We start from the raw sequence: 27,511 nt of genomic DNA on the forward strand, positions 1-27,511 counted from the left end.
AGCGGCGGGCGAGGCAGAGCGGGAAGCGCTGCGGGAATTCGCATCCCGCGGCCGGAGAAGGGAGCTGGAGTGGAAACAGGTTGTTGGGATCTGTCCGTGGGAGGAAGGGGCGGCTCTGCTCAGCCGCTAGCCAAGCCTGGGCTCTGGGAAATGGAGACGGAGCTGCTGCCTCGCCAGCCGGCCGTGTGCTGAAGGAGATGGACAGCGAATTGCTGCGGGGGAGCCTGGCCCCGGGGTCGCCGCTTCCCAGGGAGCTGAGCCACTTCCCGAGCTCCTGAAGTTCCAGCACTGCTCAGGCCGGGCTTAACCACGGCGAGTTCCACCTGCACCGCTCCCAGCTGGCAGGGGTCAGGCAGGTGATTGCCTTTCTTTGTGCTCCTCTGCTTGTGCGTGAATGCTGAACACCAAGAAGTCTGCCTGAAAGCCTGGGAGAGCTTGGGAAAAGCCACGGTGGAGAGTTGTGGTGTTTTGGATTTATTTGGCACGAAGTACTCACACCTCTGCTCGAGGGATTCATATGGCTTGAAGGTAAGAGATTCGTGTTGTGCTTTTCTTCCAGAATTAGAAATGTTGTGAATATCCCGGTGAGGGAACACAGACAGCAGTGGCTGCTGCGATCACCACTGCCTAGAGATGTAAATAAAGACAGGAGAAAAAGGAAAATATTTGTCATTACACCAAAAGGATCCATTAAGCTGTTCCCTTCCGCAAGAGAAGAGGCGAGAGCGGGTTTTCAAACTGAAATTCAGGCTGTCTCATTTCTCCATCTAAACCACTCACTGCAAAGCAACAAACAATTGTTATTGTATGCTAAAGAGGCATTTGGAGTTGCTAAGAAGCTCGGCTCCTTTTTAGAAGTTTGATGTTTTACGTTGCTCTCACATAGACACAATGGAGACAGAGTGACAGGGAGAAGGGGAGGAGGAGGATGTGTGGAGAGGATATAATGTGGGTACATTCCAGTTCCCCAAGGAACAAGATTGTTCAGTCAAATTATTTGAGGGAAAACACTCTTTTTTCCTCTCACCACACTCATTTTGTTACATCTGGTAAGGCAAAACTGGCATCCTTTCAGACTCAGCACCAGTCCTGATGTAGAGCAATCTTCCCCAGTGGAGAACAGGAGATCTGTCACCCTTTCCTAGAAGAACCCCTGGAAGGAAACCTCTCAGAAATTCCTCTCTGAATGCTGCAAGCAGATTTTGTGTGAGGTTTACAGTCACCTTTGTCTCAACCTTAATTTTTTTTTTTTCCATTCCCCCCCCCAGTCCTAAGTTCCATCCAGCTCTTTGAAACCAGTGTACACTGTGGCTTTAGGGCAGGGAACCAAACAGCAGGATGGTGCTGGGTCCTGCTCAGTACTGGAGTATTTTTGGTCCGAGTCGTTGTCTGTGGGTTGTTTCTACACCAGATCACACATCCCCACTCGGTAATTCTCAAGTCTCTCTCTCGTCCCGACTTTCCCACATGCCAGGCGTGGAACTGCAGAGTTCCCAGCATGTGTGTGGAGCATGAATCACTGCTTCTCGAGTGGAGCTCCAAGTTGAAAAGAAAAACAGCCTGGGTTGTTTTATAAATAACCAGGGTTATAACAGAGCTGGTCAGATAGGTTGCACATGCAAAGCAGCGTGGGCTGGGCTCCCTACGTGTTCAGGGTTTCATGGGATTATTGTTCCTTACACACACCGTGGTATTAAAATCTCAAAACCCTGGGTTTTTATCTCTTTTGAAGTAATTGCTTGTAGTAATCTAGAAAAAAACTCTTGGCAATATTTCTGACTCCATCAAATAAAGACTGCTGTAGTTTTTGTTATCCCCCCCGCCCTTAACTTCTTTTCCATGCTGCAGAAATTCTGTTACGTTCAAGCCTTCCTTCCTTACTTCTGAACAGAGTTTTGTAAAAGAGTTTTCTACTGATTTATGAGCCCCTGTGTAAAATCTGCCGTGCTTTCCACATTTCCACCTAACTTCCATGGGCACACGCACGCTCTGCGTGGAAAAGAGCTTCACTGTCACACTGGAAAAGAAAATGTGCAGGCTTCAGGCTTTAGGGAGAAGCTTGTGACCCCACAAAACAGGGGAGCAGTCAGTGTGGGTAGATTTAACAGCTCCTTCCCTGGGACATTCTGCTCCTGTGTCACTGTCACCCTGCAGGAAAGGCTTGGCCAGGGTTTGGACGGGATGAGTGACCACACAGTGTCCCCTGTGCCCATCCTGACGCTGCTCCCACCCCCCAAATCACCCTGAGCTGAGGGGGATCCCCCCCCTGAGCCTGCCTGGCCACGGGGATTGACTGGTTTGTCCCCACAGAGGCGTCGGCAGAGGTGCAGTGTGACCCCTCTGTGCCAGGAGCAGGACACCGAGTGCCCTTGGTGTGCTCAGCCCTGCCCGAGAGCCACACACCTGCCTGGCAGGGGCACGCAGCTCTGCCTCCGTGGCACGGCGTGGAAGTGCCTGGAATTGTCCCCCCCTGCCCTGCCCCGGCTGCTCCAGGCTGCAGCAGGGGCTGCAGGCAGCGGGCAGGGCTCGCAGCAGGGACAAACCTGCTGGGAAATGCAGCCGGAGCAGCAGAAAAGCCTCACTCAGGGCAGCTCAGGGCAGGCAGCACCCGTGGCAGAGCTGCTCCCCCTCTGTGGCACGGGCCTGGCACAAAAAGGGCCATTCCCTGGCTGCTCTTCTCCTCAAAGCCATCCTTTGCTGCAAATCAGCAAATCTCCACCCTCCCATCCCCTGGGTGCTTCAGCTTTGGAGCTGCGAGTCAAGCTGATGTGGAACCACGGAATATCCTGAGCTGGGAGGGACCCACAGGGATCATTCTGTAACAACCACCAGACAAAAATTCTCTAAAACAGCAGCCAAAAAAAAAAAAAAAAAAAAAAAAAAAAACCAAAAAAAAAAAAAAAAAAAAAAACCTTGAAAAAACATTTCTCTTCAAGGTTTTGTAGCTCTCCAGTTACGAACAGGATGGATTTGGCTCACGTTCCTCACAATCCTTTCAGGATAACTCGTTTTCAATTTCACCCTCTGTGCACAAATTCCTTGTGAACACGGAGGAAATCTGGACTCAGTTTTGGATTTCCCACATGCCCAGAGCTGATATTCCAGTGCCAGGAGGTGCAGGACACTGAGCACGTCCACACTGAGCTGGAAAGCCTCCTGGCACAGGATGCAGAACGTTCCCAAATGCTGTGGACACCGGGGAATTGCAATTCCAAGGGAAAGAAGTCCACAGATTGTTAATAAATGCACAGAAACCAGGCTGGCACAGCAAACAGTTGGGTGATGGGGGAGTGTTTGCAGAAACATCACAAACATTTCTCCATTCTCACACTCCTGCCCAGGCAAAGGCAGAATCGGATGAACAGATCCCAGACTGGTGGAACTTCGGCCTCCCAGGGTTATTTTTTTAAGGCTACAAGAGCAAATACAGTGGGCTGAAGGTTAAAATGTATTAAGGCTTGGAATATAGGTTTGGAAAGCTTTGTCTGGGATCAAACTTTGCTGTCTTGCACAAATAAAAAGTTTCAGCCACTCCTGAGGAGCAGGGACACTGAGCACTGAGTGCCAGGGTGCTGCCAGCGAGATCCTTTGGGGAAGGGGGAGGCAATTGTTTAAGTCCTGTCAGATGCATCATCCCTTGTGCTGTTACAAAACCAACCTAAATTCAATCTGAAGTGATTGCTAATAACTATTAACTCCTCTCCCAATTGTTCCACTTCAATCATGTTTTCTCTCGCTGTCCTTCACCTGGGTATTTTTAGCATTTTAATTTTTTTTTTTTTTTTTTTTTTTGGAGATGTGACTATGTGTTCACTTGCTGCTTCTCTGTACATCCCTCCCAATTATCCTGGTGGGTATTTTTCTCTCAACCCCCCAGAATGGGTTTATTTCTGGTTTACTCTTCCCTGTTGGTTTCCATGTGGTTATGTGGGAGGCTGCACTTTCTTTATCAAAGCAGAGAGCCATGATTAGTCCATTCAGAAAATGTAAATGCAGCTTTATGTGTTCTGGAGCGCTGGGGAGAGGGAGAGGCTGCAAGGAGCAATAAAAGCTGAGATAACAGAGCACAGCAGCGAGCCCTGCAGGGCTGCCCGAGCTCAGGGATGGGCACACTTCACATTTCAGAGGGGGATAAATAAACCCACTGAGCTGCCTGGGGAAAGGTAATCACGGAGTAACCTGAACGAGAGAAACTCTCTGCAGCCTCTGCTGGGCATCCTCTTGCATTTGTAGCTCCTTTCATTTATCCCAAATTTCTGTTTCAGCCTCGGCTGTCCCGGTGTGAGGTGTGCCAGGGTCTGCCAGCCCTCGCTGGCTGAGAAATGCACACATAAACACAAATATTGGATCCTGCTCCCTGCCCCAGGTTGCCAAGTGCCAACGCTGGGGATGGATCAGCAAAATCAGCGCCATTGAGAGTGCTCTGTGCAATCTGCAGCTTCAGGGAGAGAAATGAACCCTTCACCAGCAGCTCAGGTTTTTCAATCAGCTCCCCTGAATGCTGCAGCTGACACACTCCAGCAGAGAACTTCCAGCTATTACCTAAAATAAGGCACCTTGCAAATTACTTGTCTAAACTCCCTCCTATTTCGATATCTCTGGCAATCTGGAGCTTCAGCAAATTAAGATTCTCTGCAAGGAGCACTCTCTGACCCCCAGCCCCTTTGTATATGTGCTTATTTCAAGCTTTGGCATATTTGTATGACAGCTGAGAAAAAATGTGATTATCTCTGGGATTACTGGAGTCTGGAATTAGATGTCCAACGTTTGATCTGTTTCCTCTGAACACCTTTTAATTCCAGCCTCATCTCCATCCTTGGAACCCACCTCAGAGCAGGGCCAGGACACCTCCAGCCTCCTGCTCTCCTTGAGACGTCCCCACACAGATTTGGGAGGTGAATTTTAGTCACCCGGGTTTGAAAAGCCACAATTATAAAGAACTTGCTAATTTAAAAGCCCTTAAAAATAGAAACACCCCCCCACATCCACATACATATTGTTGAACAGGAAGAATCACTCATGTCCCAGTACATGAATCACTCATCATCCCCATGAGGTTATGGATGCTCTAAAAATGTGTTTGTGAGTACTAAAATGGTGATTCTAATAAATACTACAGGAATACTTCAGCCCACCGTGTCCAGGCATGTCTAAAGCTCCTTATTTGCACTTTGGTGGCAAAACTGTCAGAATTAGAGGGTTTTCTTTATTTCACTAACAAGGGAGTCAAAAAGTCAACCTCAGAATTTCCATGTGAGCGGAGTCCCACACATTGGTTCAGTTTTATTTGTAAAGCAGCTTGTGATCCATGCTGCCTGTGCTCTAAACCAGGAGGTTATTAAAGCCTGGCAGTTATTGTTATAAAGCATTATCATTATTATTATTATTGTTATTATTGTTTTGAAACGGTACATAAGGTACCTGTGAGATTCAGGCTGCTGCTTATCTTTCCTCTCTAGAAATCCAGGCTGAAAGAGGAGCCTTTTCCTCAAATTTAGCAATTGGATCCAAAGCAGGATTTAGTATTTAGGATAGTGCCAGGGAACAGGGCAGGGGGATCCCTGCCTCTGGATTTATTTCCACTCTGAAGACAAGGACTGAGAGTGAATCCCAGCCCATTTGGTCACATGCAGCTCCCACCCACACGGATTCCCAGCCATGAATAACTCCAGGGCTCCCTCCCTGCCTGCTGCCATCCCAGCCTGGATCATTGGGAGCGGGTCGATATTATTCCAATTATTCCAATTGCTGGGCAGGGACAGAGCCAGGGCTCCCTGGAGCTGGGCAGGAACCAGCAGCAGGGAGGGGCTCAGGGCTGTGTTCCAGGCACACAAAGCCCTTCCCAGGCCTGTCCTGGCCCCCCGAGTCCCAGCAGAGGTGTCACCAAATGACACAAGGAAAAACCACGCACCACAGCCTTGGTCACGATGAAGAGACTCATTTATTTTCTCTGACTCCAATCTTTTATAGTTCTCAAAAGGTGCCAGTGGGTTGGAGGGTGAATGTGCCACCTCTCCAAGGGCACTGGACAAACTACCTGTACATCAAATTTCTCCTCCTCCATGAAAGAATGCAAAACAATAGGTTATTTACAGGAAGTTGTGTGGGAAAGTTCTCTACAAGAATGTAAACTCAGAAGGCTTTAGAAAACTCTTGATAACCAGGGCGACACAGAGGGGTTTTACAGCAGGAGCATTTGGAGGAGAAAGGACTCAGAATCCCAGCAGCTGCAGCACAGCCAGGGCTCAGGTGGCACCAACACTTCTGGAGCGAGATCCGAGGAAATTGGGCAGATTTTCCTGTCCTCGTTGCCAAGGAAAGCGTGCACGTGTGGTGGGATGAGGCAGCACTTTTAAAAACACCTTGTTTGGAGAGCCCAGTGCTGGTTCTGGAGAGCTGAAAGAGCCAGGCCTGGCTGGAGCTCCTCGCTGGAAATCAAACCCCTGCTCTGCTCAGGGGCTCTCGTGCTTTCCTCCCCGCACAGCACAGCTTTGGTGGTTGCTCTGCTCAGGGCAGGGTGTTCCCTGCAGGGGCTCAGGGTGCACAGCTGCTGCAGGGCTCCATGTCCCAGCCAAGGGACACCCTGGCACTGCCCCTTTACCATCCCCTGCTCCCAGCCATCCCCCCTGGAGCCCCAGCTGCATTTCCTGCGGGATGTTTCACCATTGGAAGGAGGAATCCGTGTGCAGGAGCCCATCCTGTGGGAGGATGTTTGCCTACATGTGATGTCTGGTGCTCTGCACTTGCCTTTGTCATCCTTTCCAACTGTTATTTTTATTTACCTCAAGATTTTTTTTTTTTTCTCTCTCAGTGTGAAGGAAGAATCAATTAGGAAATCACAACCCTAACAGAAAATGACAAGGAGGGATAATAACAACAACAACAACAACAATAATAATAATAATAATAATAATAATAATAATAATAATAATAATAATAAATGTCAAATTTCTTTGGGTCCACACTTTGCAATTTAATTTTACCAATGAATTTCTGATTCAGGAGGCCTCAGAATCACAACCATCAAAATTTAGCTTAAGAGATACTGTTTGTAGAGAGAATAAACACATGTTAGAAAAAATTAATGAAAAAAAAAAAGAAGAATAACAGGCAGAGCAATTACTAAAGAGGGAGTTCAATAACTTGCACATGTCCATCAGCTTTCAGTGTTCCCATAAAAATATTCTATTTAATGTGTCAGGTGGGACAACACAGTGACCACCAAGAGTGGGGCTGATTCCTGGTGCTACAAAGAAAACAAAATCATGGAACAGCAGGACCCAAACAGAGCAAATCACATCAGGGATTTCCTGGGGATTTTCCCCTGGAGAGAACCACAGGCTGGAGCAGTGGTGCCTGAGCACATAAAAGAGAATATTTACTGTAGGATGACCAAGAGCAGCGCCTGCAGGAGGCTTTTCTTGGCCTTCTGTGCCTGTTTGACCTTCAGCAAGTTGGGTACCTGTCTTCAGATGATGATTTTAGTCTCTGCACCCTGTGATTTTTATTGCTGATGAATTCAACAGTCCCGGGTTTAGTCCTGCCCCAACTTCCACAATTAACTCGTACCCAGCACCTTAATTAAAAACATTACAGCTCCTTGTGATGCTTCATCTGAAAGAAAATCTGCTCCCTGCCAAGCAGGGGGGAAAATATTCATGGCTTTCTGGAGCCCTGCTAATGACTTTGTGGATTAAAGGAAAATGGAAATCATGTGGAATTCACCGTCCCGGTCACTGGATTTAGGAACTGGGCTCATAATGGATGGAGTGTGCACTTCCCAGCAGGCTGGAAATTTTGCTGACTGTGTAAAAGTCAAATAAAATTTAGGAGAGCAGCAGCTGAGCATGTGCAGTGATCCCAGGGCAGGGACAGAGCGAGAGAAATTCCTCAAATCAGCCAAAAAATGCAGCACTGAAGGTTCACATTTTTTTTTTCCCTGCCTGGGGATTTGTCAGTGATGCTACCAACAAGTTTTGTGGAATATGGGAAGGAAATATTTGTCTTTGCAAGGTGTTTTTTTGGGCAGGATCAGCCCAAAACCATGGAGTGAGCAGGGGATCCTCTGGAGACACCTGGAAAGTCCAAACTGTTCTTGGTGAACACCTGAGCTGTGGCCCCACTGCAGCACCTTAAGGAGCTTGCCTGAGTTTTAATGAGGCCTTAATGGGAGAAGTTCAGTTCGGTGGCTTCTGCTGGTGAAAACAAGAGAAAACCTTAAAACACTTTTGTAACAGGCAAAAGGCAAAATAGCCACTATTTCACCTGGAAACAGCCACGATTTCACCTTAAAATAGCCATGATTTCATCTTGAAAATAGCCATGATTTTACCTTAAAAACAGCCATGATTTCACCTTGAAAATAGCCATAATTTCACCTTGAAAATAGCCATGATTTTACCTTAAAAACAGCCATGATTTCACCTTGAAAATAGCCATAATTTCACCTTAAAAATAGCCATGATTTCACCTTGAAAATAGCCATAATTTCACCTGGAAATAGCCACAGTTTTACCTGGAAATAGCCATAATTTCACCTGGAAATAGCCATGATTTCACATGGAAAACAGGTGGTACCGCACCTGATGGAAGCAAAATCCTTCCACTACCAGAATTCACTAAACACGAGAGAACTGAAAATGTTGTGTGGGACCCCTCTGCTCTTGGGAAGTTTCATTGACCAGGCAAACAATTCCAGAGGCCAGGCAGGGAAAAACTATCCCCCCCAAATGCACAGAAACACCCACGGGGTGAGCAGCTGAGCATCCTTCTTAGGGAAACCGAACACCGTGCCTGGGAGCAGAGATTTTCCCGAGGATGTGAGCTTTTGTGGCAAAACAAGGAGCAGCAAACGAGAGAATTTGTGGCTCTGTGGGTGGGGCAAGCTGAGCAGAGAGGGGACAGCGTCAGGGTGGGAAGACAGACCGGGGAGGAACGAAATATTGCAGGTATCAAAGGCAATGAACCGTTCTGTGCACCTGGAAGCCACTGAGGAAGGTCAGGGCAAGGAGGTCGGGCAAACTCTTGTGGTGGGGAGGCCCCAGGGCAGAGCAGGAGCTGCAGGGCTCCCCAGGAGAGCAGATGCTGATTTCCAGAGCTGCTGATCCAGCACAATTCCTGCATGGCTCAGTGCCCGCGCGGGGCAGCAGCTGGCACAGGACGAACCCAGAGCGAGAGGTGGCTTCTCCTCCTCCCCTTTTGCCTGCAAAAGATGACAGAGGTGGGTGCTGGAAGTCAGGGTTTGAATAGCTGAGCTGCTTTAGGGATTAAATGATTAAGGATGATTAGGATTTGACATTTGAGGAGAACTGGATGGAGGAATACTCGGAGCCGTGTCGCCTTCCCCCTGAGATGGGAGCTGGCGCTGTTCCTTCGCCACCAGGGACAGGACAAGGATTCATTGTGGGGTTTTTTGGGGTTCCAAATGCAGGGAAGTGGCACTTGGAGCAAGGGGGAGTCGTGTGAAGGCTCTGCTGATTGACACATCCTCATCAAAGCTGCCCCGAGGGACTGGGGGCAAATCTTAGGCATGGATGGTTTGGGGCAAACTCCCAGAAATCTGAGGAAAAGAAGGGGGGGAGGGAAAGGGGGAAAAAAAGATCTCTCCTCTGGAACTCACTGCTTTTGGCAAGCATTTTTGCAAACAAGCTCAGGGGGAGGAGTGGCAATGGAAAGAGCAGATGTTCAATGAGTGCTCGGTGACATAAGTGGAGGGCAAATATTTGACGGCTTCAATCTGAATTATTATTATTTACTTTTAATAAAGTGTGGCTGAAGGACTCAAGAGCTACAGTATCCCTGTGCCAGGTGCTGCATAAACAGGGGAAGCCTGGCTGGAGGGGAAGCAAAAAGGGTTCATTCAGCCAAGGAATTAACACAACCTATTTCTGCAATTAAATTGTTTTACACTTCAAATGCCAAGTACCAAAATGTGAACATTAGACAGACAAAAACAAATAATGAAAAAAAAAAAACAAAAACCAAACTCTTAAATATTTGCCACGTTTTATCCAGCACTGAAAAGTAAGTATTTTGTTCAAATTTCAGCCACTTCTGTACATAACTTAGGGGGGTGGGAAGTGAAGAGATTCAACCTTTCCAATTCCTCAAAAAAAAAAAAAATACAATTGGCTGTGTGACTGATTAAGAGTTATTTGCAGACATTGGTGGATGATCTCAAACACAGCACAGATTCTAAAGGAATAAAATCACCAGCATTCATGAAGCTGGGAATTTATTAGATTAGTCAGAGGCTCAGATCTCGTCAGAGAGATTTGGCATTAGGATACAGATAAAGGAATTATGAGGAGAAAAAAAAGAGCTTTTGTAGAGAACAGGATGTTGGGTCTATAGTAATGCAATGTTTAATAAGAACCAATATCTGCCAGGCTGAGGAGCTGCCTCTGACAGAGACCAGGGAAGGAATAAATCCTTCCCTTTAGCCACTGAATATCGAGATGTGCCCAGTATTTCTGGTTGTTTGTCCACAGCTGAAAGCACCGAGTCAGAAATGATTTTTCAAAAGCCTTTCCTGCCCATCCTCTCCACCCAGCTGAGAAGGGCTCAAGTGGGCTGTGTCTGGAGCAGCTCCAGCTTGAAAAATTCATCTGCCAAATGTTGCAGGGATCAAAGCTTGCCCTGCACCCACAGATTCTTAAAGACAGGAGGAACCCGAGGCTCTGCTCCAGCAGCCTGCCAGGCAGGGCCCAAACCTCTCCTGAATTCCAGGTGGGCAGGGGCAGAGCTGGGCTTCTCTGGGGGCAGATTGTTGCTGGAGGGAACTACTTATACCCCAAACTGGTCCTGAAAGGATTATTCATGACAAAAACCCCAAACCAATCCACTACGACCCCTCCTTGCTGAAGTTCCTGGGTTTGCCTGTTTAACATGCTGGAGTGAGAAAATGTTAAAATGGGAGGATTTCTGATAAATCCGTATTTGGCTGCAAGTCTTGAATGAAGACAAGGCCTTAATCGTTAATTTTCAAGATTCCTTTAAAAATGAAACCTGCCTTTTTATTAGCAGAAGGAGAGGTTAAAGGAAGTTACAGGAGCATTCCTCCCCCTCTAGGGAAGATATCCCTGAGTACTCCCCTTCCATCAGGACTTGCTTAGAAACCTGGCAGGATGAGATTTTCCGAGGGCCTGAAAGCAGCAGGCAGTGAATTCCCAGAGGAATTCAGCCTTAGGACATCCTTCTGCAGAGGGGCCAGCCTGGATTTCACCTGCGAGGGCAGGAGCAGAGTCCTGGGGAAGGCTCTGGTCCATCACAGGGATGAAGGACAGGAGCTCTGGGGAAAAACTTCTTCCCTTTCCTTCCTGCGACACGAATTCAAACTCAGGCAAAAATTCCATAGGGAAAGAGGGATGACTGAAGGAGCAACACCACAAATGGAGAACCGGGGTTAAAACCAGGGCTCAGCCTTGAAATTCTGGAGTCACCAGGCGCTCAGATTGTCCTGCCACCCTCTGCCAGAGGCAGGAAACCCTCCCTGCGTTCCAGAGGAGGAGCTGAGGGTCTCTGAGCTGCCTGGGAGGGGGTGAATCACAGCCTGGAATTGTTGCAGGGAGCTCTGAGCAATGTGATTGTCAGGCAGGGAAGTGCTGGGAGCAGAAAATACCGTGGCATCAGCAAGAACAGCTGGCGTGGGTGACTCAGAGGCCGCGGTGGCAGCGGGCTGCTGTCATCCACAGAGCCCCGCTCAGAGCTCTGCTGAACAGGAGGGAAAACTGGGATTAGGGGCTCAGGGGGGACGTGTGAACACTTGCTAGCAAGAGCATCCAGTGAGGTAACATGCAAAAGCAGGAACGTTTCTGGATCAGAAGTGAGCAACAGCTGCAATTAATGCACCCCTGATATCTTGGATAGAGAAGGACCAGGGGAACGGGGAGCCAGGAGAAAGGCAGAGCAGGAAGATTTTCAAGAGGCTTTCGGAAGGAGCTGGTGGCAGAACTGTTGGCTTGATAGATATGAAGGCTGCAGTGCTGAAATTAGAACTCAGCCCCCTGAAAGCCCCAGCCTGGGCAGGATTTTTGTCCCTAATTCTGCCCCTGTGGGCGCAGAGCTGGCCAAACCTCTTGCTCATGAAACGTGCTGGCTCCTGGAGACCAGCGAGGGCCCGGGGGTGTGGAAAGCAGAGCTGTGCCTCCTCCAAGACTGTGCTCAGAAGTGCTCAGGTGTAATTACTGCCCTCAGTCACGGCTGTCACCTCCCCTGTCACCTCCCCAGCGACTGAGTGCCCGGGGGAGTCGCGTTTATTTAAAGCCACCAGGACTCTGCTGGGTGACTTCTGTGCCAGCTGCTCCTGCAGGCGCCCAGGGCAGGCCATGGGGATTTGCAGCAGCATCAGCAGCGCTCTCAGGTCAAGGCAGGATTCACAATATTTCCCTCATTCCTGGCCTTTCCTCCTCCTCCTCAGTGCCTGCAGACACTGTCCCCTGAGCAGAAGGGATAGGAAAAGGTTCTCACTCAGTGCCAGCTGTTCCACACCTTCCTTGCTCTCCAGGGAACCACGACCAGCAACGCACAGCAATTCCGGGCTTGCATGCAAAATAAAAAATAGCAAAGCTACTCCAGGAGATGCTTTTATTCACCCCCCATAAAACCCCTGAACAGGGAAACAAAGCAGCTCCTCAAACACATTTTCCCCCTTCCCTTTTCTTCCACCTTCTCTCTACTCCAAAGGAATGATGTTATTTCCTTTGACTGGAATATCTCTGTTGCATTCTCAGCGGAGCCCAGCAAACGTCTTGAGGACAAGAAAGGATGTCAGTTTGACAGTTTCCTATGGCCCATTGATCCCAAAATTCCAGAGGAAAGCAGCAATACCCAGGGAGGCAGTGTTCTGTGCAAATTCCACTTAGGCATTGATTTCTGTGCAAAGCCTTTGGAGAGGCTCTGCCTGTGACTGAACTGATGGGCAGCAGCAATTAGCAGGAAATATCAATCTGGCAGCACCTGCAGGCCAAATGCCTTGGGGACAGCAGGTGGGGGCTGTCCTGAGGCTGCTGTGGGACGTGTCCCTCAGGGATGCTCTCACTGGTGGCTTTGGCTGCTCGTTCCCTCTTGGGTGCACGCTGAGTTAGGCCCCAAAATCGTGTCTGGAGTCCAGAGGAAAGCCCTGAAATGTCACCCTGAACTCCAGATTTCATCTTCAATGGGTCATGTCTAGGCAAACCCTTAGGGGGTTCCGTGCAGGAGCAAAGGCTGGCTGAAGTTTTGGTGGGTAGGCCCCAGATCTTTACCAGGCACAGGTGACAATGCCTGGCCCTCCTCAGGATCAGCCCTGCCAGGATTTTATTCCTGGAAGGGTTTGCAAGCAGAGTGAAAACCAAAAGGAGAGTTACACCTTTGCTGTTTCTGAGAGCAAAAGGGCTCCAGATCCTGCCAGAGACACGAAGGGTTTTGCTGGGTTGTGAACGTCCCACTTTTGCTCTCTCGTGCTCTCGGCCACAATTGTGATCACAATTGTCTGTCGCTGTGATTTCTTCAGATTTTCTAAAGCCTTCTGAGTTTACATTCTTGTAGCAAACTTTCCCACACACTTTCTGTAAATAACTTATTGGTTTTGCATTCCTTCATGGAGGAGGAGAAATTTGATGTGCAGGTAGTTTGTCCGGTGTCGTTGGCGAGGTGGCACGTTCACCCCCCAATGCACTGGCACCTTTTGAGAACTATAAATGCTGGAATCAGAGGAAATAAATGATTCTCTTCATCGTGACCACAGCTGAGGTGCGCCGTTTTTCCTTGTGTCCTCTGGTGACAGTTGTGGTGAGATGATCCAGCACGAGGAGCCACGGAGAAACGCCGGCAAACAAACATTTCTCAGTGTGAAAAACGCCAATCGCTTGGCTTTTAAAATTTTTAAAGTTTAATAATAACAAAATGGTTATAAAAATAGTAATACAATTAGAGTAATAAAAATTTAGGGTTAGGACAATTGCAGGACAATAAAAAGCAAAGAATTACGGACGTCCGGATGCTCTCGGGCCCTTAAGCCACGACAAGCATGCCTTGTGAATAAAGGAATCACCTTAAAAGCAATAGCTTGTTGCATATACAAAACACTTTATGATTATGCATATATTTTATTTAAAACAAGAAATTCGTCTGGTACTTGTCAAAAAGTTTCTGTTAATTCCCAGGCGCCTTCGGGTCTAAGTCAGGCTTGAAGAAGTTCGTTTCTATTGATAAGGAAAGCCATAATTCCTTCTCCTCTGGAAAATTTAGGAATTTCTGTAATTGTTATCTTTGTGCAAAGAATTCCTTGATTATCCCATCTCTTTCTTGAGCTGGTTAAAAAGTATCTTCCATAGTATAGTTTCTATTTTAACACTGTGTTATAACCTAAAAATACATTCAACACACCACTGGAGAGAATTAATCCAGCATAACTTTCCAGCATTACACATCTAATATTCATTGTAACATCTGCGAAAAGCCAGTCACAAAAGATGCATTTTTCACACTCAGTTTGCTCCCTGGAAGAGAACGGGGAGCTGGCAAAGCTCTGGCTCTGCCTCCAGCCCCTCTCCTGGCTGCCTTCTCCTGGGAATTCCAGCAGGTCCCTCCTGCTGCTCTACAAACAGACGAGACTCTTGATTTATTTTTTTTTTTTTTTAAGCAGAAAAGCTGAATCTTTATTGTAAAACTCATATTTTTATAGGGATATCAGAAGGTACAGTGCTAAATCTAGCTGGTTAATCTTTTTTTTTTTTTTTTTTGCTACTTAATTTATTGGTTAGGAAATGTCTGTGTGTGTACATGTTAAGACTTTTCCTTTACTTAGGTGTTTGCATTTTTTTTTTTGCAGATCCTTATGTGAAAGACTTTTTGTTTTTAGGGGCGTGGACAGTTTTCTTACTAGAATAGGTTGTTGTGTTGACTGATTTTTACTTTCATTATTCTTTTACACGGGAACTTACAAGCTAGCTGCTAGCTTAGCCAGAGGAGCAGGGCTTAAACGATATTTGATATGTTCTATATTTTATATATTTTACATATATAACATAACATAACATAACATAACATAACATAACATAACATACATACCATAACATACCATAACATAATATAACGTAACATAACATAATATACCATAACATAATAATATAATATAATATAATATAATATATATAATATAATATAATATAATGTAATGTAATATAATGTAATGTAATATAATATAACATAACATAACATTATAATATAATATAATATAATACAATATAATATAATATAACATAATATAATATAATATAATATAATATAATGTAATATAATATAACATAATATAATATAATATAATATAATATAATATAATATAACATAACATAACATAACATAACATAAATTTTATATATTTATATATAAAATATATTTTATATCTAAAACCTTATATATTTAATATATAATATAATATAATATAATATAATATAATATAATATAATATAATATAATATAATATAATGTAATATAATATAATATAATGTAATGTAATATAATGTAATGTAATATAACATAATATAATATAATATAATATAATATAATGTAATATAACATAATATAATATAATATAATATAATATATAATATAATATAATATAACATAACATAAATTTTATATATTTATATATAAAATATATTTTATATCTAAAACCTTATATATTTTATATATAATATAATATAATATAATGTAATGTAATGTAATGTAATGTAATGTAATATAATATAATATAATATAATATAATATAATGTAATATAACATAACATATAAATTTTATATATTTATATATAAAATCTATTTTCTGTCTAAAACCTTATATATTTTATAAGGCTTTTTTGCTGAGGCATTACATGTCACACCCTCGGGGTGCTGCAAGTCTGCTGGCAGCGAGCTTTTGCTGGAGCGGGGCGGGCGAGGAGCGGGATGAGCAGCAGGGAGGAGCAGCAGGATGCTGCTGCACTGCTGCCACCAAACACGAGGCTGCAACCTTGCAGCCCTGTGCTGCCCTTGACCCTGCAGCAAATCCACGTCTGGATTAGCTCAGCCACGCTGGGAATCTGCGCCCTGGGGAATTAGAGTGGCTTTGCTGCCCTTAATTCTCAAGGGAATTTGTTCCTTTCTGGGCTCTTTCTCCCCCAAAGCAAGGCTCTGTTTTCCCTCTGCAGAGGAATTTCAGCGAGGCCAGAGCCAGGTGCTCTTCGTGCCTTTTCCCTGTGGTTTTTGATCCCTTCCCTCTCCCTTTTCCCCAGGAAAATGCAGATTTTGGGCACGGGCAGGGAAAAGCCCTCCCTTTTGCAGCCAGCTCTTTGAGTGCTTCTTCTTTCTTTCCTCTTTCTGAGGAACTGTCAGAGCTAAAATCAAAATCGCTCCTCAAAGCAGGACTGAGAGACTCACGAGAAACCTTAATGGCCACCAAGAATGCTTCCAAATGCTGCCACTTCTGGGGCTGGGGAAAGGAAGCTTGTGTTTAGGATGGAAAACTCAGACTTTCCACAGCTGGGAATTCACAGAGTTGTCCATGTAATTGTCGTTTGTACCACGAGGATGTGTACTGGGTACAGCCCTTAATTGTGTGATCACACAGTTTTAATTTCTAGGTTTTGGTGTTTAAATTTCCCTATTTCGTGCAAAATGTTTGGAACTTTTCCTCTGTTTCGTTTTCCTAAATGAAAGCTTTTTTTTTTTTTTTTTTTTTTAATAGAAACACCAAATCTTTTCCTTTGTACAACATTCAAACATTAACTTTTAACTTTCCCCGTGACGCATATAAAGACAAAAATTATTACTGTGAGAACAGTTCTATTTAAAGGAAAAAAAAAATCTTGAGGAAGACAGGGAAGGAAATGAAAGGAAATTTTGATTACTTTATCCAGGGATTTTTACACACTCCCTTAGCACCATTGAGTAAATTCCTGATGAATGGACACATGAGCATTAAATGACTCCTCCAACTCCAGCAGGGAGCTGGAACAGCCTGGAAAAGGCTGGAATTGCTGAGCCCATCTCCCTGTCTGTGGCCTTTCCTTTTTAAAGCCAATTTTCTTCCTGCAGTCGGAGCTCAGAAAAGTCCAGCCCAGGCCCAAGGGTCTGATCCTGCCCAGCTCAAACCCTATTACACCTCAAAGACACTTTTCCACCTCCCTGCTTTTTTAAATTTTTTTTTTTTTTTGTCCCACCCTGCATTTTCTGCATGGTTCTGCCTCCTCGAGATAGTTTTGCATTATGAAAGGGCAACAGGAGAGGAGAAAAAACTGTTGCTGTATTTAGCATTGATTTTTCCCTTTCACTCTGAGTCACAGAAGCTAACATTTAATTAATTTCTGACACTTTGACAGCTCCTAAGAAGACATTTGTAGAGCTATCAAGTGCTGCTGATAGCACTGTCAGACAGACACTTTTTGAATTATCAGCTATTAAGGACCCATATGCAACAAATTTCCAAGGATTATTATCCAAATTGTTCTCTGAATGAGAAAAGCACACAAAAGCTCAGTGAAACATAAAGAAACCATTGTTCCCAGGTGAATTTGATATTTGCAAATGTTTTGCTATTTTGATCACTTACGTGGTTTAATAAATCGAAGTCACTTTGTCTTTTTTATTAAGGAAATTAAGTGGCCTTGGTTTGGGGTGTCTGAGAGCAGGGCCAGATTTCCCAGTGTGGTCTTTGTGGGGATGCAGCTTGGGAAACGTGGAATATTTGATCCTAGGCAGGGCTGAGCAGGGAATGAGGCCGCAGAAACGTGGAATTGTTTAGGTGGGAAAAGCCCAGCCAAGCCAGCACCAGCACCAGCACTGAGGCACGGCCCCAGGAGCCACATCCACAGGGGTTTGAGCACTTCCAGGGATGGTGACTCCACCACTGCCCCGCTCCAGTGCCTGACTACTCTTTCCATGGATTTTTTTTTCCATAATATCCAACGCAAACCTCCCCTGGCACAGCTTGAGGCCTCTGTGAAAGGCTCAGGAGCTCCCAGCCAGGTGCTGGCGTTTCCAGCTCTGCCTGCACCACTGGCTGGGTTCTGGAGAGGTCAGGAGTGATTTATGAACCGAGGGGATTCTCAGATTCCAGCCCAGATTCCTTCTGCTGGCTGGAAATCCCTTCTCTAAGTGGGACTGAGACTCGGATCCATCCTCACAGCCCTGCCCTGGCAGCTCTGCAGTGAACCCCCCTGGCCAGGAGCTCAGGTATCCTCCCCACCTGTCCCAGGGTCCAAACGTCCTGCAAGTCCCACTGCAAACATGGAATTTACATTTCATGTCCTGGCACCAGAGAGAGACCCCAAAACAGCAACTCCCAGAGCTCCCCTCCACACTCCACGTCCTCCCTGAGCTTTGCTTGTTCACCTCCCTCAGCACAGAGGAGCTTTTTGTTGTCTGAATCTCAAGTTAATGACACACAAACCTCTGTCCCAGCAGCTGAATTTCTTTAGGGTATTGTGACAGCACAGAGAGACAGAAAAAGTCCAGGAGCCACTCACTCAGTGGGTAAAACTCAGTGGGTAAAACAAGCACCAGAGCTCCCATAGGTTTTAGGGAACTCCAGAGGAATCCCATGATTTTTTATATTTTACCTCTGGATGAGTGCACAGCTCGTGGCCATTGGCCAGGGAATGGTGGGAGGAGTTGCTGTGGTGATAAGATTTTCCAAGGAAAAGCAGGAAAACCATGTTCCCAGTGCCAGGAGCTGCTGAGGGCTGTGGGGTGGCAGCAGTGCTGTGCCCACCATGTCCCCTTCACTGTCACCTCACTGGGGCAATGGCAGAGGCAGCACAGCCCAGCCCTGACTGCAAAAGCTGCTGCTGTCAAGTTCCATCATTGTCACTATTCAGGTCTTGGGGTTTCAAATTTATTTATTTCACTGCTGGAGGAAAAAAAAAAAAACCATATAAGGAAAAGACAAAAGAAAAAAAAATGAAAGGAATACAGCCCAAAGCCCCACGAAGCACATGGAAAATAAACAAAGTGGGTCATGGCACCTGTGCCCTGAATTGTGCACACCTAACAGGGAGCAGGGAATGGCAGGGGCCAGAACATCCCAGGCACTCTGCCTGACCCCGCTGTAGCACAGAGACACAGAAACCTGGGGGTGAGCTGGCAGTGAAACCAGCTTCTGGAATCCCTGCCTGGGTCAGGAGTTCTGCATCCAATTCCAGCCAAACGTTTCACCAGGGCAGGGCGAACAGGCTCCAGGGAACGCCACGAGCGAGGCAGCAGAATCCTGATTTTTTTTTTTTTTTTTCCTTTCCGTTTTCCTTTTCCACGCTGACCTCACCGGCCTCTCCAACACCTCTGTGGCAGGGTGGAGCTGGCAGCTGGCACTTGGAGCCCCATGGATCCCCTCAACCTCTCGTGGTACGACGGGGACAGGAACTGGAGCAGGGCCCTGAACGCGTCGGACGCGGCGCAGAAGCCGCACTACAACTACTACGCCGTGCTGCTCGCCCTCCTCATCTTCATCATCGTCTTTGGCAACGTGCTGGTGTGCATGGCAGTGTCCAGGGAGAGAGCCCTGCAGACCACCACCAACTACCTGATCGTCAGCCTGGCCGTGGCCGACCTGCTGGTGGCCACGCTGTGCATGCCCTGGGTGGTCTACATGGAGGTAAGGGCTTGAGGCAGGACGGGGTGAACAACGCCCATCGCTCGTTTTTAGAATTTTCACAAGTGTAATAACAACAAAATGGTTATGAGAACGGTTATACAATTAGAGTAATAAAAACGGAGAGCTGGGACAATTGCAAGACGATAAAGAACAAAGAATTACCGGATGCTCTCGGGCACTTAAGCCACCACAAGCGTGCCTTGTGAACAAAGAATAACCCCTAAAGCAACAGCCTGTTGCATATTCATACATACTTCATGATTATGCATACATTCTATTTAAAACAAGAAACTCTGTTGTATGTCAACTGCTTCTTTTAATCCCCATGGCGTCTTCCAGCCTGAGCAAGGCCTGAAGAAATTAGCTTTTTCTGATACAAAACCCATCAATTCCTCTTCTCTGGAAGATTTAGGTGTTCTGTGACTGTTATCTCGAAGCGAGTATCTCATTCCTTCCAAAAAACCCCACATCCAGAGCTTCTATTTGAACTACTAAAGCTTCGTTTTAACTACAAAACTACATTTACCGTGCTATTAAAAATGTTAATACAGCACTTCTAATCAATATAGCATAACACATACAGCATTCAATTTAATATTTGCAAAAAGCCAATAATAAAATACACATTTTTCACAATGGGGAGGGTTTAGCAGCCTGGGAATCAGCCTCCTGAATTCCCCCACATGCCCTAAATACAGGTTTTTTCGTTCCCTGAAGTGCAGGTTTTTTCATTCCTGAAATTGCATTTTTTTTGGTCTGTTCCTGAAATTGCATTTTGTTCCTGAAATTGTAGCTTTTTCCTTCCCGAAATTGCCATTTTTTCCCAGGTGGTGGATGGGAGAGCAGGTAGCTTGAAACCCCACTGCTGCTCAGGGGATTAAATGACAGCCCAATTGCACCAGAAATTCGGGGCCAAGAGGGAAAGGACCCCAATTTTGTGTTCAGAACTCCACCGTGGGTATCACACTGAAACCACATGAAATTTGTGGAGGTGGAAGGGACCCACAAGGATCATTGAATCCAGCAATTACCAAAAAAAAAAAAAAAAAAAAAAAAGGCAATCAAGGCCCTGTTTCTGAAGGGCTGCAGGAAGGCAATTGTAGAAGCAGGATGGGAATCCACAGATTTTATGCCACAAAATAGGGGGGAAAAAAAAAATCACTTTTCACACCTCAGCCTTCAGGACAAAACCATCCTGAGCCTCCAGTTAATTTCCAGGCACTCACTTAGGGAGGGAAGGGGAGATAGCGCAGGGGAAGGAGCCAGCATCAATGAGCCCATTAAGTCCTGATGCAAAGCAAAACAAACCCACTGACGTGGCACGGGCTGTGAGAGAGCGCAGTGCTAATTATCGCTCGAGTTAATGATTGTTTTCGCGGCACTGGAGAACGCAGAGCCTCTGCCGGAGCTCCTGAACGTGGCCACAGGCTGCTGGGAGGCAGGCACTGCCTCTGGGATTCCACCTCCTCCTCTTCTCTTCCTTTCTCTCCCACCCGTTTGAAGCAGAGGCTGGGAGAAGCTCCTGCTCCCTCAGGTCCAGACAGAAGAATCTCTCAGGCCCTTTTTTAATTTTAAGGCAGAAGAATAAACCAGCAACAATGCGAAATTCTCTCCCTCTTCTGGGTCAGGAGCCTTCATCTACCAGCTGGGGCAATTCTCTCCAGGTTTTGTGTCACAAGCTTGGCCTAAAACTCACAATCCAAATGAAGCACTTGAAAAAAACCCAGCCTTGGTGCGAACAGATTTTGGAAATTTTGGAGAAATTTTGGAGGTTTCTCCAACACAAATGAAAACACCAAGAGAAAGAACGGCTGCAGTTCCCAGCTTCCCCCGAACCATGCCCACAGGTTTTACAGAGGTTTGGATCTGGCTGGAAACCTTTGCCTTTGGGCAAATTCTCCTCAAAGTTCCTGATGTAACTGTCTCTGAAGTGCTTTTTTAATCACTGAGTATTCATCTGTCACTCAGGCTTCAATGCAGTCATTCTTCCTTCTTTATGCTGCCTATGGTTATGTATATCAGAGCAGAAATAACTGAAGAATAGATATCTTATTCATTCTATTTTCAAATGCAGTAGGGCTCTATTTTTGTTAGAGGGAAATATACTTTTTTTTTCATCACATGTCAAACACAGCAGTCCGAATAATTGCTATTAAACTTAATTGGCAAAGTTCAGCTTCAACAGCAAGAGAAGTGAAGAGGAAAAAGGCTACTGGTGCCTGGAAGTGTTATCATTAGTTCTTTGTCTTTAGCACATCGTGTGGAGTGTTAAAGGCTTTTCACTCGGAATTAAACTCATTTTGTTCACCAAAAAAAAAAAAAAAAAAGAAAAAAGATAAAGGTGAGGAATGCCTAGCCCGATTTTTAAACTAAGAAATGAAAGGAAGCTCTTGCTTGTCTGCTGCTGACCTTTGCTGGGTGTAATTGGAAAAACTGTCTGGGAAAAAGCTGTAAGTAAATTCAGAGGTGCTTGGGAATTAAAATGAATGTATTTCCCTCCTCATTCTGCCTTGAAATGCTTCAGGGAGCTGTTTGAGCTCCTTTATCTCCCCTTGTGAGCTGGAGGAGCCTTGTGCTCCCTGGTGGCGCTGGAATGTGAGCCCAGGTTTGTGCTGGGGCTGCCCAAACCCGCAGAGAGCAGCAGGGTGGAACCACAGCAGCGCCGGGGGATGGCTGGGACCGGGCAGAGCTCTGCCTTTGAGCCGGCACAGCCCCAACCACCCCCAGCCTCTCCAGCTGGTGCTAAACTCTCCTTTTGTGCCCTACCAACAGTCCCAGCCCCAGGGATTGATCTCCAGCCCCAGGGATTGATCTCCAGCCCCAGGGATTGCTCACTAGCCCAAGGGATTGCTCACCAGCCCCAGGGATTCTTCAGCAGCCCCAGGGATTCCTCACTAGCCCCAAGGAATTGCTCACTAGCCCCAAGGATTGCTCACTAGCCCCAGGGTTTGCTCACCAGCCCCAGGGATTGCTCACCAGCCTAAGGGATTGGTCACTAGCCCCAGGGATTTCTCACTAGCCCCAGGGATTGCTCACTAGCCCCAGGGATTTCTCACTAGCCCCAGGGATTGCTCACTAGCCCCAGGGTTTGCTCACTAGCCCCAAGGAATTGCTCACTAGCCCCAGGGATTGCTCACTAGCCCCAGGGATTGCTCACCAGCCCCAGGGATTGCTCACTAGCCCCAGGGATTCCTCACTAGCCCCAGGGATTGCTCACTAGCCCCAGGGATTGCTCACTAGCCCATTCTCTCTTTGCAGGTGGTTGGGGAGTGGCGGTTCAGCCGCATCCACTGCGACATCTTTGTCACCCTGGATGTCATGATGTGCACTGCCAGCATCCTCAACCTCTGTGCCATCAGCATTGACAGGTGAGGGCTCTGTGCCACCGGGCTGGCAAGTCCCAGCCACCTCCGTGTGGCCACACTTGCCTGGGACTCAGAGGCCGGCGGGAGCTTTTCGAGGAGCAGCTTGGAGGATCTCGATGAGCTGCGAGCAGGGAATTGTGTCAGGAGGCACAGCAAGGCTGCTGCTGGCCGTGCAGACGGAATTGCCCCGGTGTTCCCACGGCTTTGGCCCCTCTCTCTGTGTTCCGGGATGTGCAGCGGGCGTTGGTGGGAGGGCTGGGCTGACCCAGCCTCACCTCACCCCTCCTGGTGTGGCTGCAGCCACCCTGGGGCACGGGAGCTGTGCCTGCGGGGCAGGAGCTGGGCGCTGGCAGCCCTGGCGGGGTGACAGCAGCCTTGGGGGGGTGTCCCCTGCAGGTACACGGCCGTGGCCATGCCCATGCTCTACAACACCCGCTACAGCTCCAAGCGCAGGGTCACCGTCATGATCGCCGTGGTCTGGGTGCTCTCCTTTGCCATCTCCTGCCCGCTCCTCTTCGGCCTCAACAACACAGGTGAGGGCTCTGCCACCTGCAGCTGGCTCCTGCTGTCCTCCTGGGTCCCCAGACAGGCAGGAACGAAGGTGGGATCAGGTCTGAGGTGATTTGGAGGTGTTCTCTCTCTCTGCCACCTGCAGCTGGCTCCTGCTGTCCTCCTGGGTCCCCAGACAGGCAGGAATCAAGGTGGGATCAGGTCTGAGGTGATTTGGAGGTGTTCCCTCCCTCTGCCACCTGCAGCTGGCTCCTGCTGTCCTCCTGGGTCCCCAGACAGGCAGGAATCAAGGTGGGATCAGGTCTGAGGTGCATTGGAGGTGTTCCCTCCCTCTGCCACCCCTCACTATTTGCAGGCTGATTCTGGGTCTGTTTCATCTCCAGCTGCTCCAGAGCAGGGTTTCAGACTCGCCAGAGCTGAGGTGATGTAGAAGTTCACACAACACCAATCCGTGTTGCCTTAACATTTGTCCACTACAAATTCAAAATCCTTCTTCTGTTAAAACACACAAAGAGGAAAGCCATGGCACAAAACCTTCCCTGAGGCAGGAGAGAAAAGGACTGGCAGTTCAGGCAGCAGTTTCCTGGGAACGCTGGGTTGGATACAGCAGGGGATCAGCAGTCCTCAGCTGCAAGGCGAGGAGCAGCCAGGAATTTCGGGGTGATGTGACTCCCCACAGCCCGAGGCGAGCCGGCACGGTGACCCCCCCTCAGCGGGGACAACAACCCTGAACGCTTTTCTCTTCCAGATGAGAAGGAGTGCATCATTGGCAACCCTGCCTTCGTGGTGTACTCCTCCATCGTGTCCTTCTACGTGCCCTTCATCGTCACCCTGCTGGTGTACGTGCAGATCTACATCGTGCTGCGGCGGCGCAGGAAGCGCGTCAGCACCAAGCGCAGCAGCCACGTGCTGGACTCGGACACGCAGGCCCCCCTGAAGGTAGCCAGCCTCTGCATCCTCCCCCTGCCCTGCTCCTCCTGCCCCACACCACCCGCCCGGGCCAAAGCGCCGGCTCCCAAAGGCGGCTGCTGTGGTCAGCCTGGGGTCCCAGCTCGCTGGCTGGGGCTCCTCGCGCCTCCCTGGATCTCAGGGCTGCTCCAGATCTGCACCAGGAGCTGCTGCATGAAGCCCGAGCGTTGCCTCGGGCGGGGCTGGGGTAGCCAAGGACAGAGGCTGCGCCGTTGTCTGAGTCAGTCCTGCAGAATCACAGACTCAAGGAATGGTTTGGGTCAGGAGGGACATTAAAGCCCATGGCAGGGACGCCTTCCACTGTCCCACGTGGCTTCAAGCCCCATCCGACCTGGCCTTGGACACTCCCAGGGATGGGGCAGCCACAGCTTCTCTGGGCACCCTGTGCCAGGGCCTGCCCACCTCACAGGGAGGAATTTCTCCCTAATATCCAATCTAAACCCACCCTCCTTCGTTTGAGGCCATTCCCTCGTGCCCTACCACTCCAAGCCCCTCTCCAGCTCTCCTGGACCCCCCCTTTAGGTGCTGTCAGGTGTCCCCAGAGCTCGGTGGCAATGCCTGGGGTGCACAGCCCCTCTGTGGGAAGGGCAGCTCTGCAGGGATCAGCCTCTCCCTGCAGGAGCTGCGTGTGAGGGAGCCCAGCTGGGCGGGCTGGCTGTGAATCCACTTGTCAAAGCACGGCTCTGGCAGCACGGCAGCACAGCCAGGGGGACGTGCAGACCCAGAGGCTCCAGCTCCAAACGCTGCTGCCTGCAGAGGAGGCAGCCAGACAGGGACACACGAACACAGCAGAGCTTCGTGGCCTCCTCCCTCTGGTGAACGGCACAGGGGGCAGCAGCCTCCATCCCTGCTCCTCCACGGCAGTTTTCCATCCACTTCTCCGTCCTGCTCGGCACCTCAGCCGCGCGGATGAATTCCTGATTCGTGCCTTTGTATTCCCACGTGCCTCCCTTACCAGCTTCCCTTCCCAACCCCTCTCTGCCTGTGTAACCTCTGAGCTGGTGCTTGCCCCTTAGGACAAATGCACTCATCCAGAAGACGTCAAGCTCTGCACAGTTATTGTGAAGTCCAATGGGAGCTTCCAAGTTAATAAGCGCAAAGTGGTGAGTGTTAAAGAGAAGTGGGAGCTTTCCAGAGCCTTCAGCCTTCCCCTTCTCCCTCAGGACACGAGGTTAATTTATGTAGGGTGGGAGAAAAATAAACCTAAGAGCAAAGGTTACCATTCAATCTCAAAATTTAAATAGTCTTCCCATTCCTTGGAGTGAAGCAGGGGCTTTAAGCTCACAGAGCTCACAAAGCCAGATTAAGCTCACCGAAAGATCAGCTCTAAAAGCCACGGCATTTGAACATTTTTGTGCCTTTGATTTCCTTCTCCTCTCTGTTATTTAAATCTTGGACTGCATTGGCTTTGTTGGGTTTTGGTTGTTGATTCCATTTTTTATTTATTTGCATTCTGAAAACCTGAATAAGATCTGTAGAGAGCGGAGACAGCGTCTCCCCCATTTCTGAGCCTCTTTGTGCCAAAAAGGAGAATCCTCCAGTGCAGCTCTGTCAATCCCATCTGCCCAGAATATCCAAACACAGCACAGCCCTTTCTCCAGGCGCCAGGCAGGGAGGGAGAAGAGGGATTCACTGTTCTCCAGCATCGTCCAGCTTCACTCTGTAAGGAATGTTCGTTGCTCCTCTCTGTGTATTTACCTGTCATTATGTTGTGGACATTTGATTCTTGTCCAGGAGGCAGAGAGTCACATAGAAGAGATGGAAATGGAGATGGTGTCCAGTACCAGTCCCCCTGAGAAAACGGCCCTCAAACCCACAGCACCAAGTAACCACCAGTTGATTGTGCCAGTTGCTTCTAATCGGGGCAACAACTCTACCCTGCAGGCACCCCTGAGCAGCCCTGGGAAGGTGGAGAAGAATGGCCATGCCAAAGAATCCCACCACACAGCCAAGGTCTTCGAGATCCACTCCCTGCCCAACGGCAAGACGAGGAACTTGCTCAAGGCCGTGATCAGGAGGAAACTGTCCCAGCAGAAGGAGAAGAAAGCCACCCAGATGCTGGCCATCGTGCTCGGTGAGAGCGTGCCCTGCCTGCCCTGGGGTCCCTGCAGAAATCCCAGTCCCCGTGTCCCGTGCAGGCCGATTTTCCAGCCCCCCTCAGAACTCATTTCCCTTCGTGCATTAGAGGACAGCAGGCAAGGGCTGCCCACGGGAGGGGTCCCTCCTCCCCAGCTGGCGCTGCTGCACTAAGGGTGCCCAAAGCTGCCCCTCCCGGGGGCATCTGAGCTCCCCAAACCAGGGAAGAGCTCCTGGGCTTTCTGGAGCAAAAGGCAGCAGAGCTCAGCAGAGCTGGCACGTCCGGAGGGCAGAGTTTCTGCTGTGCCCGGGCTCATTCCTCGAGCAGAGGAGTTCTTTAGTACCAGGGCAGAACGCAGACCAGGACACTGAGCACACAAAGCTCATTCCTCCAGGAAACGCATTCCCCTTCTACCAAAGAGAACCTTGCTGCTCTCCCAGCCCGAGAATCTGCCCAGCTCTCAGCAATCAAAACCCTGCTCTCTCCTTTTCCCCCCTAGGTGTTTTCATCATCTGCTGGCTCCCCTTCTTCATCACTCACATCCTGAACATGCACTGCGACTGCAACATCCCGCCGGCCATGTACAGCGCCTTCACGTGGCTCGGCTATGTCAACAGCGCTGTCAACCCGATTATCTACACCACCTTCAACATCGAGTTTCGCAAGGCTTTCATGAAGATCCTCCACTGCTAAAAGCCACAAACAGCGCCCGCGTTTTTTTAGGGACGGAGGGGGAAGAGGAAGCGATGCCATTCATGCACGGCGGGGCGGCCGGGGAGGGGGCTGGAGCTCTTGAGGTGGGCGCCGCCCGGTGCCCGAGCACCTCGTGGGGATGGAGCGAGGTGGGAGGGTCTCTCACCCCGCTGGGTGACCTCTGGACCGGTCCCAAGGGCGCTTTTCAGAGCCACCCTCGCACTGTGTTGGAAGTGGAAGTGCAAGGATCGAGGCGCTCTCGCTCGGTTCTCGCCCGTGGCCGCCCGG

General features: G+C 48.3%; 1 protein-coding gene across 3 annotated transcripts; it reads left to right on the forward strand.

Annotated features, from left to right (window-relative positions):
- The first annotated feature begins 99 nt into the window (after positions 1-99).
- On the forward strand, positions 100-27,245 carry DRD2 (dopamine receptor D2). 3 transcript variants are annotated; one of them, XM_053963576.1, is made up of 8 exons: positions 100-528; positions 19,306-19,609; positions 22,868-22,977; positions 23,371-23,507; positions 24,233-24,423; positions 25,470-25,556; positions 26,188-26,527; positions 27,030-27,245. In XM_053963576.1, exons 2-8 carry the CDS (start codon positions 19,337-19,339, stop codon positions 27,221-27,223), a joined length of 1,332 nt encoding a protein of 443 aa, XP_053819551.1. In that variant the 5' UTR covers positions 100-528; positions 19,306-19,336; the 3' UTR covers positions 27,224-27,245. The 3 variants fall into 3 exon arrangements, with proteins under 3 accessions (XP_053819551.1, XP_053819553.1, XP_053819554.1); XM_053963578.1 differs by having other exon boundaries at positions 26,338-26,527; XM_053963579.1 differs by lacking the exon at positions 25,470-25,556 and having other exon boundaries at positions 26,338-26,527.
- The last annotated feature ends 266 nt before the right edge of the window (positions 27,246-27,511 follow it).

The sequence above is a fragment of the Vidua chalybeata genome, chromosome 23, assembly GCF_026979565.1.
Source record: "Vidua chalybeata isolate OUT-0048 chromosome 23, bVidCha1 merged haplotype, whole genome shotgun sequence".
Taxonomy (NCBI): domain Eukaryota; kingdom Metazoa; phylum Chordata; class Aves; order Passeriformes; family Viduidae; genus Vidua; species Vidua chalybeata.